Source organism: Helicoverpa armigera, chromosome 28 (genome assembly GCF_030705265.1).
Source record: "Helicoverpa armigera isolate CAAS_96S chromosome 28, ASM3070526v1, whole genome shotgun sequence".
In the NCBI taxonomy this organism is placed as follows: Eukaryota; Metazoa; Arthropoda; class Insecta; order Lepidoptera; family Noctuidae; genus Helicoverpa; species Helicoverpa armigera.
In genome coordinates this window covers 1,400,369-1,421,157 of record NC_087147.1, presented here as the reverse complement: position 1 = coordinate 1,421,157, position 20,789 = coordinate 1,400,369, and the positions used below count along the sequence as shown (strand labels likewise).

The following is a 20,789-nucleotide window of genomic DNA, read 5'->3' as shown; positions in this document are numbered from 1 at the left end:
GGTGCATGCGTTCAACTTAGGGAAAATTAAAATATAACATGTTTTTTTATGTTTCACTTAAGTTAACATTCGATATGAGGAGGGCCCTTATCGATCACAGTAATAATATATCACAAACATAATATTTGATGTCTTTTACTCCGAAAGTTCTTACAATTCACATATGATCCTATATAAACTTTGTATTGCAAAATGACAATAATTCGATTTGTATTGTAAGAACTTTCAGAATTAAACAAAAACATCATAAAATGCTTTCAGTCATAATTATAATTTTGTACCGCGGTAGATAAGATCATGCCTAAAAGCGAGTGTAATACCTATGTACCTGAAAATAATACCTATAGGCAAAACATCAAAAAACATTTTATTTTAAATTTCCCGCTACCAGTGGAAGCACCCACTATAATAACAAAAAATAACATGTCAGGAATTGTAATAGAAGGTATATTATGCCGCCCAATTAATATTGCCACCAGTGTATTGTCACAAAATACATAGGTACAGAAGTCAATCTCATGTATGTACTTCACTTTTCATGCCTAAACTCGGCGGTCGCGCTAGGGTTGTCAACTGTTTTATGCGCATAAAACTAACGTGGTAGTGGTACTCGTATCTAACTATTTGATGTATTGTTGAGAATAAAACAGGAAAAATGAAATATAAACCAATAATAATAAAATATTTAATGTGGCATACAAGAGGTTAATAAACACTTTCAACGGAAATTCGTTTGAACGAGATACCGTTTTTCAGAAACCGCAATTTATAATTTTGTTATTCATACATATATGTATACTTACCCTACTCTTTACTTGTGAAAAAATATTTTTGTATGTAATGGGTTGGTACAGTCCCTGATCTAAGCTTGCTTCTACCTACAGAAAACTTGATGTGCGAGTTTTATTTCGTCTACCTTACAATACAACATAGTCTCGCCATGATCACAAAAATTATCAACTCCTACTAGCAATAATCTTTGAGGGTAGGTAGGCAGGTTCGCCTGGGTCGACACTAGCAAAACTTATTACGGCATTGGGCCAGAGGCCGCCGCAGGGGCGCTTACCTACCCACCTAACTGTACCTACCTACTGCGTTTATCAAACGAACCATCGAAATATGAGAAAATAAGTAGGTACATACTATAGGTAATACGGCAGGCTAAAAAAACGACAATTCACTGTTTATTGTTGTATAAAACAACCGTCAACTTGTTCAATTATAATACGAATTTTGTTGCTCCATTATTACTTTTTCTTTTGTTATTAAAATTAAAAATTTTACAGTCAAATTACAGTTAGGTAGGTATCACAACGCGTGCACATTTATCTACCTTTGTGTGACGCGCTTATCTCAAGAAAGCGGCAGCCGCGCTCGCACTGTTTTGAGTTGTTTTGAGACAGCGCGTCTGTGAACACGCACACATAGACACCTATGTCTGCGTGACTCGAACGCGCTTTGTATGTAGATTGACTTCTGTACCTATGTATTTTGTGGTATTGTATTGTAGCTTTTCAGTTACCCTAATTTCAGGGAAACGGGTATGGCAAATAAATATAGGTACATTTTATGTAAATTGTTTTAATGGTATTATAAACTGCCTGATTCTGTCGGTTTTTTACCGACTTCAAGAAAAAGGAGGTCCTCAATTTGGCCTGTATGTACCTAAACAAAGTCATGAAAATTCTGTACTTTTAAGAAAAAACAAGGAAATAGCAATTATGCTTACAGTATTTAATTTACTTTTATTTATTTTTGCTGTTCAAGAGAAGTTTCAGTTTATTCCAGCTTTTTAAAAAAATAAACCGTACAGTATTTGGTTAATCAGCATCCATAGTACTACAGTTACCATTCCGTAATGATAAATTCCTGAAAATTAAAAAGCTTATATATTAACATATATATTAACCGACTTCAAAAAAATGGCTCCTCAGTTAGAACTGTACCTATGTATGTTTGTGGGCGATTATCTCAAGTTTGTCTAAACCGATTTTGATGTGGTTCAATTTTCAGCATAGTGTTTTGTTAGACTTAGGAGAAGGTTTCAGGTATTATTTAATTCTCATTATTTACCAATCTTTTATTTTACTATTTACGAATGGCGAGTAAACTTATGTACCTACCTATATAACTCTGACTGGCAAATATCACAACATTCTGGGTCAGTATAAATGCACTCCAATATAGGACATGCATTCTAAATCGAGCACTTATAAACTCAATCAAAACGGCTTCAACACACAAAACACGCTACCATTAAAATAGCACCCTACTATTCATTTCTAAACAAAGCTAATCACCCAGCTAATATTATGTTCAGGACAATAAAGCGCTTGAAGATTAAAACTCAGATTGTCTGCAGCGCTGTTTTGGCATCGTGACAACTGTAAGCCATGGAGAACTAAATGACTAGCGGAGATGTCATAACGCAAAATCTCTTAAGACAGTAGCGCGACAACATGCGGGTGTTCGGGGGACGAGGAAAGTTACAAAATTATTTAATCAAATTAGGCTGAAAATCTGCATAAAAAAATACTCAAAGAGAGCCCCCAAAACGCCCACCCTTAACAGGCCTTACATGGCTTCTTTGAAACCCGTCCATTATTTTAAAAATAAATCACTAATCAATCAAGACCAATCTTTGACAGGAACCCGAAACGACTCGTTAGTTCTAGTAACTGATCACGCCTACCGTACGTTGCTTGACCTACAAGAAGGCTCCTGACCTACCTTCCTTATGGCATCTCCGCTATCCTTCATTCCTCCGTATTGTGAGCTCATTTGCACTTGTAATACAAGCAATGATAAAGCCAGTGGTTTGATTTAGTGACTAGTGTGTTCCCAGCTCATATCTTTTGGTAAATTGGGGGCAGAATAAACCAGAATACCTACGTGTTGTTGTTTTTGGTGAAAAGTCTGGCTTTTATTTCACCAAGAGCTATTGTTACGGGTTCTGGGTTCGATTCTCAGGTCAAGCTTTCTAAGGTAAGCCTTTAGTTGTCACGATAAATTCTTAAACTACTAAGCGGATTAAAATGCAATTTTTACGGAGAGATAGAATGAAGGATTCATGAAGAGGGATTAAATACCTATGTTTAGGAACCTATTCTTCTTTAGGGCAGTCAGATATTAATAGGACTATTGGTATAAACCAATGGAAGGATTTTCTGGTGAATATTATCTATAGAAAAACAAAAGATTTTCCATATAACTAAAATCAACATTTTTAATAAAAATTCATAAATTAACACGTTTCCTAATAAATACATGGGTTTTCGAATAAATAGTCTTACAGGCTAATTTTAAAGCTTCATCTTACGCGATAGATTTGATCGAGGGCACTCCAAGTCGAAGTCGGTCTCGAAGTCTTAGAAGTCGCTTGTACATTAACACTTTGTTGTTTGGGAAACTTGTTTTTGTTTCTTTTTCCTGAAAAATTAAGGAAATAGAATTAATATTTAATTTAAGTCAAAGATTTCGACGAATTGAGAACCTCCTCCTTTTTTTGGAGTCTGTTAAACATACATTAAAAAAGCTGCTGCAAGATTATCAGTTTTGTATTAAGAACTTTACTGATCATTTTTTTAAATTTTCCCTCCCAATGTGGGTTAAAAGCGTGAGGGAGTATCAGACTTTTACTGACTAAAACCCATCATGTTCCCACTGTAGCCCTTTAGTACATAAAGGGCTACAGTGTACTGAGCAGAGATAACTCTTTCATACAATCCTGGGCAGGCTTTATTTAGAAATAAATATAATAATAAATCTAAATTAGAATAACAACATAAGTCATGTATTAGTCTCAAAATACTTACATGAGGAAAGAAATCAATTTCCAACAATATTATCTCAAAGAATGTTGCCACTACAATAACTGGCCCCGACTTCCTTTCACAAACATCCAAATACACAGCATATTTGCCATCTGGCAACTCGGCTAGTTTCTCAAAAATAGGTTTTGTTGCCCTTTTCTGGCTCGACAATCTATATAGTAAAATCTCACTGGCTCTTGTACCTATAAGTACGAAATCTCCATAGAAAAACAGTGCTGTGATTGGTGGAAAATCTAGGTACAAATGCTGGTATTTGTCAGTCTCAATTTTGAATAAATTCCTTGAATAACATACAAAGTTCCGACTGTTGATCGCTCGGACATACTTAATTTGTTTCACCCATTCTGGCGGGCAGTTTATTGGTTTGACAGTAACAGTTCTGTCTTTAGATATAGTGACAATCTTCCCGCAGTCAGTAAAGATACAAAGTTGACCATTATAATACTGTATTTCTTTGATATCATAGTCACAATGAAGCATTAATTTAGACTCGAGATTCCTCATATTTAAGTCACAAACAAAAACATCTCTATTGTTATAGAAATAGAGTTCTTTTCCATGTAACACGAAGTTATCAGCTTTGAAAAATGCCTCAGTCATAAAGCGTAGGTCTTCATCAAAAGATAATGGAGTCCTTTGGAGAAGAATTCCGGATTTAACGAGTATGACTGTTGCAAAATCATTATTGGAGATTTTTAAGCAATTCTTTTCTGGTACAGCTACCGGTATATGTTTCAAGGTGCTCATATCATATAAAACTATTCCTCTGGTATCTTTCAAAGGTAAAACTCCATAGTCAATGGCTAAGGCATGGTTTTTGTCATGTAGAGTGAATTTGTAAAACTCTCGAATGTTTTTCTCAAAAGATGTTAATTTTGACCACATTGTGAGGTTTTTATAAATGTGGTACCATTTGCAGTCATTACCAGACTTCTGTTTAGCTAAAGACGATTGATATTCGTACTCCTTGCAGCATATTTTCTCCCAAATATAGTCTATGTCGTCTATGGTTTCCAGCCATTTTTTGCACACCCTTCGGCATTTTCCGATGGTTAAACCATCTGTTTTTATTAATATTTCTATGAATGTTTCTAATGGTAAGCTATTTATATCCATAATTGATGAGGAAAAGATTTTATTGTTTTTATCGGCTTTCTACGATAAATAAACTTTCCTTCCTCACATGTTAGGCGCATACAACTGAAAATGATAAGATGCACGAATTAGTAGCAGTAAACGATGTTTTTATTTTATTTTGTGTATTTATTTCCGAAATAACTTACCATGTTTACAATTTTATCTCTTATCAATAACCTGATAACTCGTGATTTTGACATTTTGTTGTGTGATGTTGGCGGTTCTGCATTCGGTACTTCGTTCGGAAATACAACTAAAATATGGCAACCTCTTTACATTTTCTCTTTTTACTTTAAATCGTTTCATACTAGCGAAAATTCATTTTATTTAATTACCGTTATTTTCGATTATTTTAGGTACCTTATATTAATAATTATTATAGTATTTTTTTTTAGTAACGTTTATATTCAGTGAGGAATAATGTTGAACGAAACGTTATTGCCAGATGTGCCAACTTATAAAAATGTTTGGCGCGAATTTAAATTTTTATATGACTTTCGATTTTCCAGTTGAAGTGAAAACTTATTTTACTTTTACCTTTAAAATATACAAGTTGGCAGTTTTATACCTGTTACTACTCGGGATAATATGGTTTCCCAACAGTGAATTCTTGAAATTCAATTCAACCCTTTTAGGGTATGTACAAACATTTATTTTTTGTTATATTAGTACAGAAGCGTAGAAAGCTTCCGCCAGCGGCTTCACCCGCTTCTCGAGGGATAAATTTCGTGCACTCGGATCAATAGCCCTATACGCTATTCTGAAGTACTAGTTACTTTATTGCCATCTGCTCACCCAAATCCGTTCAGCCGTTTGCACGTGAAGAAGTTACAATTACAAATATAGGTACGGTAGACAGCACCTCAGTGGTAACTGTCATGCACCTTAACTCAATAGTAATAAGAACTACAGAATACAGACGACAGGACATCAATCTAAGTGAATGTTTTTGTTCTTCAATAGAACATTATAGGTATAGAGGAAGGTTAATATTCGATTGGTAGTCAGATTCGGGTTGGTTGTCCTTCTGGGGTCTGTACAAACACTCTCAAAATGGTGCATTTCTTTTGCCTTTATAGTAGTAGGTATGTGATGTAATAAAACACAAAAGAAAACCCAACAAATGCAATATTTTATTACAAAGAACCAAAACACTTAAGATACACATACATTACACCATGTCATATTATGATTATAAATAGAAACCAAAGTTTTAAGCCCAACACAAGGCTGTTTTTAATAAATAACCAACCAGTCTTACCACTAATTATATACCACTAGTATTGGGTTGCCCGGGTAACTGGGTCGAGGAGGTCAGATAGGCAGTTGCTCCATGTAAAACACTGGTTCTCTGGTGCATCTGGTTAGACTGGAAGCCGACCCCAACATTGTCGGGAAAAGGCTAGGCAGATGACAAGTTGGTTTTTATTTTGTTTTGTTTTGCAAATGACTTAAATAACAATTTTATATGTGATTCTACCAAGATTATTTTTGAAGTTTAATGTAGTACCTAAGTAATCATCATCTGCCTAGCCTTTTCTGTATCTTCATAGTTTATACATAATTAAAAACTTTACGTGCTTACCAGTACTAGGCTTAAAACAATGGTTACTGACAAATGACTTAATAATTGATATTTTAGTCTTACAACATTAATTGAATTTCTTTTACATATGAGTATGATAGGTATGATATAATATGATAGATGGATGTAATTATTGATTATTTACATAGGAAATATTATTATGTAGCTAATTGGAAATCTAAGTATTTTGTACAATAAATTAGAAGATAACTAATTATCATTTTGTTCATACTAATATCCCGTGTTTCCAAATATAATCAAATAAATTAGAATACTAAAAGGGCTCATCAAATTATTTAAATAACCAGGTACTAAAAATATTTGAATACAAAATGTCAAATATCATTCATTCATAATGTCAAACAATTTTATAATTATTGTAAAAAAACTTATTTTCTAAAAGTAAAAATAGGTACAAAAAATTGTGATTCCAAAATTGTGAAGGGCAATAATTTTTGGTATGGCAGCCCCGCATTGAATACTAATTTACATTTTATTTATTAAAAACAACCATTTTTGTTATAAGTTAAACAGAAAATGCTAATTGGCATATAATAAAAAGAAAGATTTTATTTTTGGAAATAAATAATTTCAATAAATAAAATTGTTGAAATAATTCTTAATTATAATGCACTGGGAATGCTTAAATAATAATAATTTTATAAAAAAAACGCATATTTATTTTTTCCCAATATTTTTTGGGGAATTAAATAGTAAAGCAGGGTACTAGGTATCTATTGACTTGATTGCTATTATAATTACTATGCTTGAGATATTAAAAAAACATTAAATGTACTAAGAGCAAATTTTAATCAACCTACCTAAATCTGTCTTTCTTCAATAGATTTTAAACTTTATCACAATTGTGGAAGGTTCGATTGGTAAAATTTGACAGATTTGGGTAGGTTGACCTGCTGGCGTCTATATATGATTTTTTTAATCAAAATTCAATAAATATGCCTGATAACACTACAATACTTACAAACTACTTCTAGTCTTCTTGAGGTCACATTAACTATTTAATTAAATAGCAAAGAATTTAATTTCCAAGTAAATACACAATTAAATCAATTACTCATTAATCCACATAAAATTCCATATAAAATTAATAAAATGAGCAATAATTATAACAATTTACATTAAAAACATTTCAATAATATAAATGCAATAAAAAATTGGACCAATGTAAAATTATTTCAAAAAATTCAAGACATTTTTCGTTTAATATCATTCGATTAAAAAATATCGAGACCGTTTCAGTCAAAATTATGAATCGTTAAAAGGATTATTCCTCGATCTAAAATTCCTGAAAATCCCAATTAATCAGAAAATGGTTTAACCCGTTGTATGTAGGAGCACAAATATACGCGAGACACAATTTTTCTATTGTTTTATAATCAGCGACATACGAGCAATCAATTCATTGAAAAATTCAGTTTATTACATTCTATCCAGTACAAATGTGTGTTCTCATATATTTTTTAGTTCAATAAATAGTACTCTTTGAAGAGAAAACCTTTTCAGATTGGACAGAATTTTAAACACACATTTACTTATGATCTTTAACATTTAGGAAGGATTTGGATTATATACCATTAAAGTGATACAATATCAATAAGTGTATTTACACAAAAAGCTACCTTTAAATATTGCACATTAACTTACACCTATATTAATAAGGTAGGTAACAAAGAAAATGCTAAATTCTTGATACAAAAATGCTGAATAATTGGTAAAAAATTAACTATAAAAAATCACATTTGTTCTTTTACATAATTGAATGTTAATATATATCTTCTCAATTAAAAAAGACAAACATAATCTAAAATTGATGATAAGAGCTCTGGATGACATTATTACATATAAAAACTGGCTCTTTACAATAATTGTATGTGTAGACGAAAATCTTTGTGATGGAAGTAATTTATTTACATTCAACTAAATGCCTAAATGGATGAAATCAAAATTTTCTAGTAACTAATAGTCAAATATCACTTAATTCTGAGTAATGATTGAGCTGCTCAATTGGCGAGAATCCATCGAAATGTTCGCGAACGAAAAATGTGTGAGCTTCGCGAGTCCATTGCTAGCATGTGTTCGCGCCCAAAAGTTGCAATTTCGGGGAAAGTTTAAAAATGTTTGCAAAAGCAAGTAGACTAAAAGAAACATTTGTGTGCTCATTCATTTACTAATACATTTTGGTGGAAGCTCACCCTAAGTCAAACATAAATAAAACAGGTGGCAAGAGAGTTTAATCACCACTGAAAATTAAGCGCCATTTCTAAAATCAATCCATAATTTCATCTGTCACTTAAGATAATATGTATTTTGAATTATAAAACAATTGAACGTACACTTAAAGCATAAGACTTGTTCTACGTAACAGCGAAATAAATACTTATTCTAAAACGAATAGAGTCGATATTCGCTTATCACCTTTTTCTTAAAATGTTCGAGACGACTAGCATTGTAAAACTACCTATTAGGTAAAGAGTTGCCGGAATCGATGCTAGGAGCTTGTATCTTTCCTCTGTAAAAGATAAAGAAAAAATCATATTAATATTCAACCTTATCACTTTGTGTTAGGGTAAGAATTTCTTTGACACGGGTAACAACCTACAAACTGGTTTGAAAAACATTTCTATTCTTATTAGCATGTTCTTTGATAGATAATTCACCAATATCAAAGAATGAAAAAGATGTGATATTAATATCTAATGAGGATTACCGAACGATTTCACAGGTTCAGTCCATTTTGGTTAAATAGTCTTGTTAATTTGAACCCAAAATAAATGATAGTTAAAAGTGAAATATGGAACGATTATTCTTTTATGTAGGACTTTCTAGCCATGTTAAGAAACAATGCGAAATTTTGTGATGTCGAAATCAAAAATTAAATGTGCTACCACTCAAAAATATCAAAATGCTCAAGCTAAATGAATAGGTGAATAGAAAAATAAATAAATTTGAAAATACTTATCGTTCGAAATCACAAAATTCCGCAAAAACCGCTGGTCGACTGGACTGTAGAACTTTTGCACTTCCCAATGTCATTTTATTGATATGAAAATGTGTAATATTAAGTAATTAAAACCTTCATGAATAATGTCAATTAATTGTTAATAATGAATACCAGTTATTATATACTATGTGACGTTTTTGTAAATGTATGAAAAATAATTTTTGTTTCACGCAACTTTTACCTAAAGTGATAAAAAAATCTTAGAATTAAACTTCAATAGCTAACATTATACAGTCATGCTTATTAACAAAATAATATAAATTGTGGCTATAATAATAAACACCTATATGCAATTTAATTTGAATATCGTAAAAAATCCCCTTGAAAGTAATCAAAATCATAAAGAATACGATTGTCATAAACCAATTGCATTTATTGTCTATTTACAACTTATGACAGTTATTCCCCATTTTTTATCTAGATTATCACATTGTTTTATCTTACTTATCACTGTATAAGAGATTTATCTCGTTTATTGGGGTATATAAGAAGCATAAACTGTCAATTTCTCGGTTTTAAACCGACTCTCGACAAGACAACTTGTCTCGTGATCTGCCTAGACTTTTCCCAACTATGTTGGGGTCGGCTTCCAGTCTAACCGGATGTAACTGAGTCCCAGTGTTTTACAAGGAGCAACTGCCTATCTGATCTCCTCTGCCCAGTACCCCTAGGTGAGACTGGTTGTCAAGCTTACTGGCTTCTGACTACTGGTTACGACTGCCAAAGATGTTCAATTGATAACTTGTCGATATAACTTATATTTAAATATAATGTCTATGATTCCCCGGCTGTGGTAAAAATGAAATATATTTTTTTTCCAAAAAACTTAAGAATCTCATGCTATGAAAATTAAAAGTTGAAGGTATCATGCAACTCATGCAAGGAACCAAAAATAAATCAAAGACCCAAAAAGGATAAATAAATATTTTTATTCAATATTCAAGTTAATACCAGTCTTATTATAATGTTAGTAAAATTACATTTAAGACGACACAGTATTCTAGCGAAATAAGGAACTAAGAATTATTCAGAAGCACAATTATTGAAAAGGGTCATAGAAAGAGAAAAAGTTTGTAACATTTTTTAATTTATTTTACCTATATATTCTTTAAGTATTTTAATATGGAAAGATCTACTTTATTTAACGCCTAGTTCAAGTATTATATAAAACTGAATTAATACTGAAAATTCGCATGCAATAATACAACATTAAAATCTTAAAAACGGTCTTAAAAATGATAGAAAAATGTGGTACGGTATCTTATTTTATTCATTGGACAAAACACGGTCTTAAAAATAAAGATAAAAATATAATACGAAAGATAGATTTTTTGAAAATTAAATAATGACCCAATTCAGATTCACTATGTGCAATTTCTACACATTTTGAATTTCTCAAGAAAATAAAATACTATAATGTCTTTTATATTAATACCTTAGGGAACAACATACATTTAATTTGGCTTTAAGGAGTATCGAAACCTAATTTCATTATTTTTAACGGCTGTCCCCATATCCTAACTATCCGTTTTATTAGGTTACTAAAGATAGAATGTTGACAATAGCCTCATTCCTATCTCTAGTATGCAAATTAACAGATAGTTTGAATATCGGGAACGGCCTTAAGACTACACTAGTACTTACGTATTTTAAGTACAATACGCCTAATGAATTTCAAACATAATTCGAAAATATCACATTTCAATAATAACAAATTGTAGTAACATACTAGCAGCCGGTCCCAATATTCGATCGACCTGCTCATTCGCTAACTGGAGATAGATATTTTGACATAAACCCCATAGAAGTAACGTCAAATTCTTATCTCTAGTAAGAAAGGCCACAGATAGATCGCATGTTAGGATTGGACGTAAATTATCTACATAACAATAATAATAACACCTATATATTCGTTGTTTCGTCTTTTTGACGTCATTCGACATACATTTGACAGTTTTGGACCTATTTTTATAGAAAAGCATTAGATCTTCTTTCTAGCTGTTTGTATTTTGACGTATACTTTATGTTGCCAGCCATTAAAATTTGCTGCCAAAGTATTAAAGTGGCAACAAAAAACCCGCGTGTTTTTTTTTAAATCCTAATCCGTAATAGGAACTTTTCTATGGCAACACAGTCCAAGCCAGGCTTTATAGCCCAAAGTAGTAAAATAAGTAATAAATTAAATTACTACACAAAATTTAACGAAAACAATTCACGTCATTGGACTAGAAATTTTGTTGTAAATCGACTTGAACAAAGCCGGTAATTTATCGAAGTTAATTTTCTTGCTCAAAGTCGCAGCCCCCATACTAATTGCAGAAGTCAGAAATATAGGTTCAGAACTTCTGACGGGTTCGACAACTATAGGATTATCGTCGCAATCGAAAATAATTTCCGGATCATTTTCGATAATCTCCTCAATAGACTCCCAATTAGTTTGCACCTTTTTCTCGATGGGACAACACTCGCACATACCATAATCACATTCCTTTTTACTCATAAAATAATCTATGTCATCTAAAATAGTGTGTTCCGTTTTAAGTTTTTTTACGGGGACAAAGATGGAGAATTTTCTAGCGGAATACTGGAGTAATTCTTCGACATAGGAGTTTACTCCTTCGTCGAAATTTTTATCGACTTTTACGTCTAGTAAGTTTAAAGTATGGTTGTCGAAAAGCGAGTTTTTTCTGCTGTCGGGTAAAGATTGGACGTCTAGACTCTGTTGGGTCATCATGCTAGTTTTTCGTTTGGCCTGACCTGTCATGGTGAATGATTTTTTAGTTGTTGCCCAGCCGAGAGAGCGTTGGACCGCCATCTTCCATTTCGTGTATCGGGCGTCGCGATCTGGAATAAAAGGTTTATTGAATATTTTGTTGCTTGTGGTGTATTTACTTTGGGTACATATTAAATAAGTTTTGGCCTTATTCAACAAAAAGTTATTGTAACCAAATTAACTTATATGTAAATTATTAACTTATATGTAAACTTATGTATAACCAAAGCAACTAAATTTTGAAACAATAGTTGGACACAACATTTACGAGTTTATTTTTCTTGCCCTCATTTTTTATTTTATTGTTATAAGTATCTGTCTAATTCATTGATAACAAGTGACACCACTTTTTATTAATAGTATTTTTTATATTTGTATTCCTTTTAACCAAGTATATTGTACTCACGAGTATATAATATTCAAATTAACACTTTTTAAAATATCGTGTCTTTGGCAAGTAAAAATATTTATTGGACAAACTGAATACAACAAATGCTAAAAATATTTTTTTCTTCTTCTCCTCCAATTTCTGGCAGTTGTTTCTCGTCGCCATAAAGTATGACTACACCACTCACCGTCATCAGTAGTGGTGGGCAGGAAGGTGTCATTAGGTGCGTCATGTGTGCGCCACGCGTCGCTCCACACGCCGGCCGCGCCGCCCGCCACCACCGCCACGCCCAGCGTCGACATGTCCCACGCTTGCGCTCGCACTGTGCAAGAAATAAGTTAATAAATAAATAATAATCTATTTATATGGATAAAATAAAGTCGTGTTAGTTACACATTTTATAGGGGAGGTAGCTTAGACCCGGGAGAACGATATAGGATAGTTTTTGCCCCCATCCGAGACGCGGGTGAAACCGCGGGCAGAAGCTAGTTAGTTAATAAATAAACAATCTTTTAATTATATACTACACATAAAAGGGTCATCATCACTATGTTGTGGTCGGCTTTCTGTGTACCGGGATGCAGCTGAGTACCAGTGCTTTACTTGGTACTTGTATGACCGGCTTGATCTAATTACTTGGTTGAACCGATATCCCTTGGTAAGACTGGTTGTCAAACTTTCTGGCTTCTGAGTACCCATACGACGAAAGATATTCGATTGACAGTCGCAACCCACCAATTCAACGTACCTCCCGAAACGTGTTGTTCCGAAATGTGTGACGTGTTTGAACGATGGTTTTAATAATTAATAATACCAGAAATACTGCGAGAGAAGCTTAGGACAATATTTATATCATGTTTTGTTTTCAAATATGTCAATTTTGGCCGGATTACCACTAACAAAGAGGTGTACTTACACACGGGAATACCGATGAGATCAGCCTGCAACTGCATGAGCAGATCGTTGGAAGTCATTCTGCCGTCCACGTGTAGCTTAGCGAGGGGCATACCGCAGTCTTTGTTCATGGCTTCTAAAATATCCCTGTGTAACAAAAAATCATATTATAGTTAAAGTTAAATCAATCAAAATAAAGAAAATAATTTTAAAAAGTTGCCATACACTGAAAATGCAAGTGAAATCTATACTGATATTATAAAGCTGAGTGTTTATTTGTTTGTTTGCTTGAATACTAATCTTAAGAACTACTGGATCGATTTGAAAAATAAAATCGAGGTAAACTACTTTTTATTCTGGTGGAAGGGTACTTCCTACGGGAAGCAAATGAAATCGCTTGCAAAAGCCAGTAGGTATATTAGAGGTATATTCGCTATATTCCTAAAAAATATCATCTTTTTCAGTATTATTATTTGTAGAAGTTAAATAATTTTTACCTTGTCTGGAAGCAAACAGCTTCTAGAGCCGCTCTGATGATGTGATTCTTAGTTGTAAATGCAGTCAGACCGCAAATTATTCTGGAACAAAATAATAACAATGAAATTGACTGTCAATAACGAAAAATATTATGGAAGTGCTAAGTAAGTTCTGAGAGTAAGTATATCATTATACATTCACAATTTAGAACGATCTTATTATACATCTGGTTGTTATTGAACATCTTTGGCAGTCGTTACGGGTAGTCAAAACCAGTAAGTCGTAGGGTTAATGGGTTGAGGAGGTCAGATAGGCAGACGCTCCATGTGGCACACCAGTACTCAGCTACATCCGGTCAGACTGGAAGTCGACCCCAACATAGTAGTTAAAAGGCTAGACAGATAATTTTTGACGTACCCTCTAGCGTCCTTCCTCCAATAAGGAGCGTACAGTCCACTGAACGCCGGCACGAAGTACACGTCCCCCGTAGAGAACACCTGGCCCGCGATGTGTTCAGTGTCCTGCACGACGTCCTTGATCAGACGGAGATTGTCCCGGAGGAACTTCATTGCACCTCCCGCTACGGCGATTGACCCTGGGTAGAGAGAAATAATATTATAGATTAGATATAGATTTTTTTGGGAAGTTTTGATTTGCGGTTGTGTTTTGGGAGTAAAATCCGTAAATATTCGGGCTACATCTATTATGTCTTAAATATTTTTTGAGTTGGGATTGCTATTATTGTTGATCTCGAACACCCTCAGTAACCAAGGAGTCGAGTTGTATAGTAAGTAGTACATAGTAAGTTAGTAACTATACAGTAAGATATGTATTACTATTTTTATTACAAGTCTTGTATTCTGTCAACGTTGTAGGGAATTAACATCGGGCGTATCAGGGCTTTGTTTATAAGCCACTATAAAAATGAACTTTTAGATTGATTACACATATCGTGCTTGTATAGTAAGTAGTATACAATATATACTATACAATAAGATTTCTATCAAAATTATTGTTATTTCTTAGCTTACCTTCAAGAGCATAAACAGCGGGTGTATCAGGTCCCAACTTATAAGCCACTGTAGTAATCAACCCGTGGGTAGATTGCACCCGTGTTGTATAGTAAATTGCAACTATACAATAAGATTTCTAAGTTACTATACAGAAAGATATTTTTTACTTACCTTCAAGAGCATAAACAGCGGGTGTATCAGGGCCTAGTTTATAAGCCACTGTAGTAATTAACCCGTGGGTAGATTGAACCCGCCTAGTTCCCGTATTGTATAGTAAGAAGCAGCCGCTACGGTAGGTGTTCTTGGCTTGTCCGGCTTGTAGGCAGTTGTGGCCTACTAGGGCTGATTGCTGGTTTCCTAGGATCTGGTGAAGGGAAGGTAAGATTTTAGTAAATAATTTTTGAACAAAAATGTTAGGTAGTGTTTGGGTTTATTTTCATAAATAGCTGTGAACGATACCATTTATTTATATTAATTATTGGTAGATGTATTTTAAGTAAGAGTAACTTTGTCATTTAAAGGTTTTTATACTCGTTCAATCGTGAAAATTAGACCTCAAAGCGATGATAGAGTTGCTACTGTAGTTGAGTCGAACTTAATTCAGTATTAGGTATTATTGAAAATTTATGAAAAAGTTTGTCAGTTAAATAGAAATGCTGTATCTTCATTACAACCATTTCAACGAGTATGTTTATTGTTATGTTAATGAGTAGGTATATTTTTTATAAAGAATTTCTATAAGCTTAAGCTCGTATATTATCAGGTGTAGTATCAGGCATATAGAATACACATACTAGGACTCATATAGAATACACAGAGTTCAGGTACTTACACCAGATATCCTAATGCCATCCAGCAAGGATCCGTCTTTCACTGTACCATATACTTCTGAGCTGCTGTGAATAGTCGGCAACGTGTCTCGATGGATGCCGAATAACCTGATGGAAGAGTAAAAAATATTAAGGTAAGCTTGAGAAAGGTTACTTTATATCAGGGCGCTAAACAGTTAAACTATAAAGTCGATGTTATTGGTCTATTTCATTATAGACCAAAGTCCTATTGCAATAACAGATCAGTTAAATTCACAGAAAATAGTGTATGGCATAAGTTGAAATTATTTTGTGTAGGTACTATCGACCACTGGCATGTATGTCCAGCTCAGTCGAAAAAATCGTTTGAAACTGCCAAAATAATATAGACTTCTGAATCGTTTATAGTGCATTTTGAATTTTGACCTTATTGTATTTCATAGTCTTTACGAAAATTACGAAAAGTATTTAATGAGATTCATAAATGTCATTGGTTGATAGTACATATTACCTATGTCCGCTTCGTCTATAAAAAACGATCAAAGAGCATGTCGTCCAAATAAAAACTATTATAATATCGATTTTGAACCTTACCTGCACAATATAGGGTCCCAGTTCAAAGTTTCCAGATTCATCAGAAGTGTTCTAGACGCGTTTGTGACGTCTGTGATGTGCAAACCGCCGTGTGGACCACCGGTCATATTCTGTAGTGTAAGTAAAGCATTTAATTATTTATTTCGACTAATTGATTTATTTTTAACAGACTTCAAAAAAGGAGATTTTCGGTTTGACCTGTATGTTTGTGCGGGATTATCTCACGTTTGGCTGAGCCGATTGCTACGGATTTCAGTATAGTATTTGTCTAAGGAGGACGGTTTAGGTATAGATTGAATTTTGAATTCGGTGATGTTATTTTTGTTAAAAAAAGATTTTACACCGTTCAAGTCTCTCTCTCAGTCGATATGACGTCAACATTTATAAAACATCAACCGTCTTACCACAAAAACTTTTTAACGTCAGTTTAAGACTTGTCTAAAAAAATGACAAATTATGACGTTGACATATGGTTCATTATGCAATTTTTCTTTTGTCAAGTGTAAAACAGGTGTTTAAGTTTTTGTAGTAAGGCCACAATTATTTGTTTTTAACTTGACGTGGCATATGAATTAACAGCCAAATATTAAAACGTCATTGAATATTATGCTTTGTGCTTTACAAAGATCACTCCTATCACTGTCAAACTTAAATACATAAATGGCCGTATCAGAAAGACTAAAGTTAAATAAAATTTCAGTATTTTTAAACAAAACATAATTAATACATTTAATTTTTTAAAACAAAATAGTTAACTTACCCAAATAATCCAAGTATCGACAGTTCCAAAAAGCAGTCTCTTATCACGACTGGCTCGCCTCACAGCTTTAATATTATCCTTCATCCAACGCATTTTCAACGCAGAGAAGTAGGGAGAAATGGGTAGACCACAGATGTTCTTAAAATAATTCTTGTTACGGTCGGGAATTTTGGCTAAAATCGCGTCCACTGTGCTATCTGTTCGGATGTCGTTCCATGCTGAAATGAGGAAAAAAATAAGGTTTTTCAATTCTCTACTTCTAATTAATTATACTATTATAGAATATCTGGCGGTTTAAAAAAGCGATTTAGCAACCGTCGTATTTGTAAGTTAAACTTGCAAAAACAAAACTTTTTTGCGGCAATAAACTAATGACAACAAGGGGTCAGGTCAGTAAAATAATATAGAACCATAATTCAGTCTTGTCTATTAGGCAAACAATAACTTACAGTTATGTATTTTACTATTCATTAAAGTTTTAGTATTTTTTGCAACAGTCTTGTTGTTTCACAAACACAGTTATAACCAAACAAACTATTAACATATAAATTCCATAGTATAATATATTATTGCTAAACACAAAATTCCTTACCAATAGCTGGATGTAAAGGTTCTCCCGTATATTTGTCCCACGCGATTGTCGTCTCCCTCTGATTTGTGATGCCCAACGTCACTATATCATCTTTACTATAACCTGAAATTGAATAAACATAGGTATTATTACTAAAGTGCATTGATAAACCATTATTTTGAATGTTAAGGTCGGTTCCAGTCTAACCAGAAGCAAACATGAAGATAATGAACGAATAGTCTTACAAAGCCTTAAGGAATTGCTTAGTACTATTTCTTCTACAACTATAAATCAAACATTATTTTATGAAAATGTTTTGTAAGTTAGTGAGCGCAGCTCGAATACGCTATTCATCAAAAAAAGGCTCTTTGGCTTTTTTCTTTTAAAAGGCTTGTGGAGTCAACATTTCGTATGCATTCAGTAAGCGTCTACAGCGCTACGCAAGTTCATATAAGCCTTTAAGCACACTTAAAACCTTATACTTGTTGCATTAAGAAAACACGTTTTCACTTCTGTATTAAGTATCGAAAGAAATGTCAAAAATATTCGTGCTATAATTCGAAGAAATTAACATAAATTCTACTCTTTGAACAAAAACAAAAGAGGTTAATAAACAAATTAATGAAAAACAACAAAACAGTTGATTGAACTAAATATATTCGATGACGTTGATTCAATTATAAATAATCGTCATTGAATAATTCGTAAGAATGGTATTCAAAACTTCCTACACAAGAGATACAACTTTTGGACTGTGTTTCAGGAACTTATTGTCGATTAAAATAGCAATTCATGGGATTCTAATAGTTACATATAGTCAATACTAGCTGTTTTAGCCGCGTACTATGGAAACTACTTCACTTTCCCAGATTAAATATAGCCAATATAATTTGAGGATAATCTAGCTTCCCAAAATTAAATAATTTTTCAAATCGGTTCCTTAGTTTCCGAGTGTCATACAAACAAACAAAAATCCTCCTTTCAGTGTAAGTATTGATGAACAGTAAAAATCTAAAAATATCCCACTTTATGCAGTCTTATTTTGGATTTACCACGGCCGATAACAAAGTATAATCAGAAGCCAGTGACGTCAAAAAAAAAACAATCTGACTCCCAAATAACGATGACAGTTCGTACGATAAAAACGTCGCATCATTATTTTGTCTACATACTGATTTCAATCAAAACAAGTAACTAAGTACACGAAACTAACGAATTCTTGCAAAAACAGTAACATCGTCCATGTAAAAAACGCGATTTACACAAACTAAACTAAACTAAAAAATATGTATTTACACTACAGCTGCTAAAACAAAAAAGCGTGCTAATTTTTCAAGGAATTGCTATAGCATTTGTCTGTCGAGACGAAATAAATAACCTTTACAGACTAAATTAACACATTTAAGTATTGCATCTGATTTCGAGTAGTCAGAAGCCAGAAGTTTGACAACCAGTTTACCTAGGGGTATTGGGTTGCCCGGCTAACTGGGTTGAGGAGGCCAGATAGGCAGTCGCTCCTTATAAAACACTGGTACTCAGCTACATCTGGTTAGACTGAAAGCCGACCCCAACATAGTTAGGAAAAAGACTAGGCATATGATGATCTGAATTTGATGAAAACCCTTACCTAGCTCGGTCAACTGATCGATGGCATTTTCTGCACACAATTTGATGTGGTGCATGATTTCTAAGGGATCTTGCTCCATCCAGCCCTCATGAGGTTGGACTTCTGTTTTGTCCATTTGGTATGCCACCAGCTCATCTGAACGCTCCGCTTCATATATCTGAAAAGACGATAGCAAGTTACCATCAGTTTTTGTTTTCTTCTGTCTTAATTTAATTCTGTTTATTCATGTTCTGTCTAACGATGTTCACTAATATGAGAAAGCAATTTACTTAATCATGATTCTTAACATTAATCAATATAATATCTACGATTAGTAAAACTCTTATAATAATCCCGTTCACCTTTCCATAACAGACAAAATCCTTTTATCATTACGAATATTTTATAGCAATTTAAATCAGCGGACTTTGGACAGTCAAATAAATATTCCACTCACATATTACGAAAGATAGATAAAGAAACCAATTTTAATAAAAAAAAGGTCATCAGGGCAGAATGGTTACGAAACTTAGACAAAACCAACAAGATATGTAGTCCAAATAATACTCCAAGTGCAAAGGTTTCTGATTACCAACTCTATCAAAACATTTGGGATACGTAATCACCACGCCTTCTACCAATGACCTCGTTAACATTAAATTTAAATTGTATCACTGTTATGGACCGGTTTAATCAAATAAAACTACGAAACAATGAGCTTATAAATATGTATGAAATGACCTTTATTCGGTCGCTTGGACTCAAAATGTCCGCAAGTGGTCTTTTCGGTCACGTCTGTCTTTCTGCCCTCGTAAAAACGTCAGTACATACATATTTAAACTTTTCACTTGCGTATTTCCCGATAAAAACTATTGTCTTTAAATTCAGATACCTGGCCTTTATTATACCTATACCTATTTATGTAGCAACAACAATATGAAACCAATTCACTTAGAATATATTGTACCTTAAAGGTCGTTCCCAACAGTATATCTGTTGAGTTGATTTTGACATTATCCTCATAAAAGTAATGTCAAACAAGATATAACATATTTTTTGATGGATAGGAATAATATTGGGAAATGCCTTGAATCAATGTTTTCAATATAAACATGTTTACTTACCACAAATCTAACAGTCTTGGTTCCATCGTCTATGACGCCGACTAGCGGCCGCTTCGCGCCTTCCCTGACAGGCATTGTGCGGCCTGAAAATAAACAAAAACAGACTTGAGCTTTTATTACTAGAAAACATTTCGAAATATCGGTATTAAAGTCGAGAGAAGAATTTGGCAAATCAGCTAGACGTCTTTTGGGTACCTAATCGG

At 33.3% G+C, this 20,789-nt stretch overlaps 2 protein-coding genes across 5 annotated transcripts in view; both read right to left on the bottom strand.

Moving 5' to 3' along the window:
• Positions 1 to 3,206: 3,206 nt before the first annotated feature.
• On the bottom strand, positions 3,207 to 5,205 carry LOC110382009 (uncharacterized). Its single transcript, XM_021342459.3, has 3 exons — positions 5,117 to 5,205; positions 3,816 to 5,033; positions 3,207 to 3,429 (listed from the first exon to the last, which is right to left on the bottom strand). The coding sequence occupies exons 2-3, from the start codon at positions 4,947 to 4,949 to the stop codon at positions 3,316 to 3,318; spliced, it is 1,248 nt and encodes a 415-aa protein (XP_021198134.3). The 5' UTR covers positions 4,950 to 5,033; positions 5,117 to 5,205; the 3' UTR covers positions 3,207 to 3,315.
• Positions 5,206 to 6,083: 878 nt separating this feature from the next.
• LOC110382005 (glycerol kinase 3) overlaps positions 6,084 to 20,789 on the bottom strand; it is a 30,826-nt gene continuing 16,120 nt past the window's right edge. For 3 of the 4 annotated variants that reach the window (XM_064042313.1, XM_064042311.1, XM_064042312.1), the window contains exons 2-13: positions 20,587 to 20,669; positions 19,484 to 19,640; positions 17,878 to 17,979; positions 17,286 to 17,503; positions 16,526 to 16,635; positions 15,955 to 16,060; positions 15,294 to 15,486; positions 14,527 to 14,704; positions 14,130 to 14,210; positions 13,655 to 13,779; positions 12,926 to 13,060; positions 10,488 to 12,421 (exon numbers count right to left, since the gene is read on the bottom strand). In XM_064042313.1, coding sequence (XP_063898383.1) covers positions 11,790 to 12,421; positions 12,926 to 13,060; positions 13,655 to 13,779; positions 14,130 to 14,210; positions 14,527 to 14,704; positions 15,294 to 15,486; positions 15,955 to 16,060; positions 16,526 to 16,635; positions 17,286 to 17,503; positions 17,878 to 17,979; positions 19,484 to 19,640; positions 20,587 to 20,661 — 2,112 coding nt within the window. In that variant the 5' untranslated portion in view covers positions 20,662 to 20,669 and the 3' untranslated portion in view covers positions 10,488 to 11,789. Of the gene's footprint in view, positions 9,086 to 10,487; positions 12,422 to 12,925; positions 13,061 to 13,654; positions 13,780 to 14,129; positions 14,211 to 14,526; positions 14,705 to 15,293; positions 15,487 to 15,954; positions 16,061 to 16,525; positions 16,636 to 17,285; positions 17,504 to 17,877; positions 17,980 to 19,483; positions 19,641 to 20,586; positions 20,670 to 20,789 lie in introns of those variants that run through there. The other variant, XM_064042314.1, reaches the window with a different exon arrangement.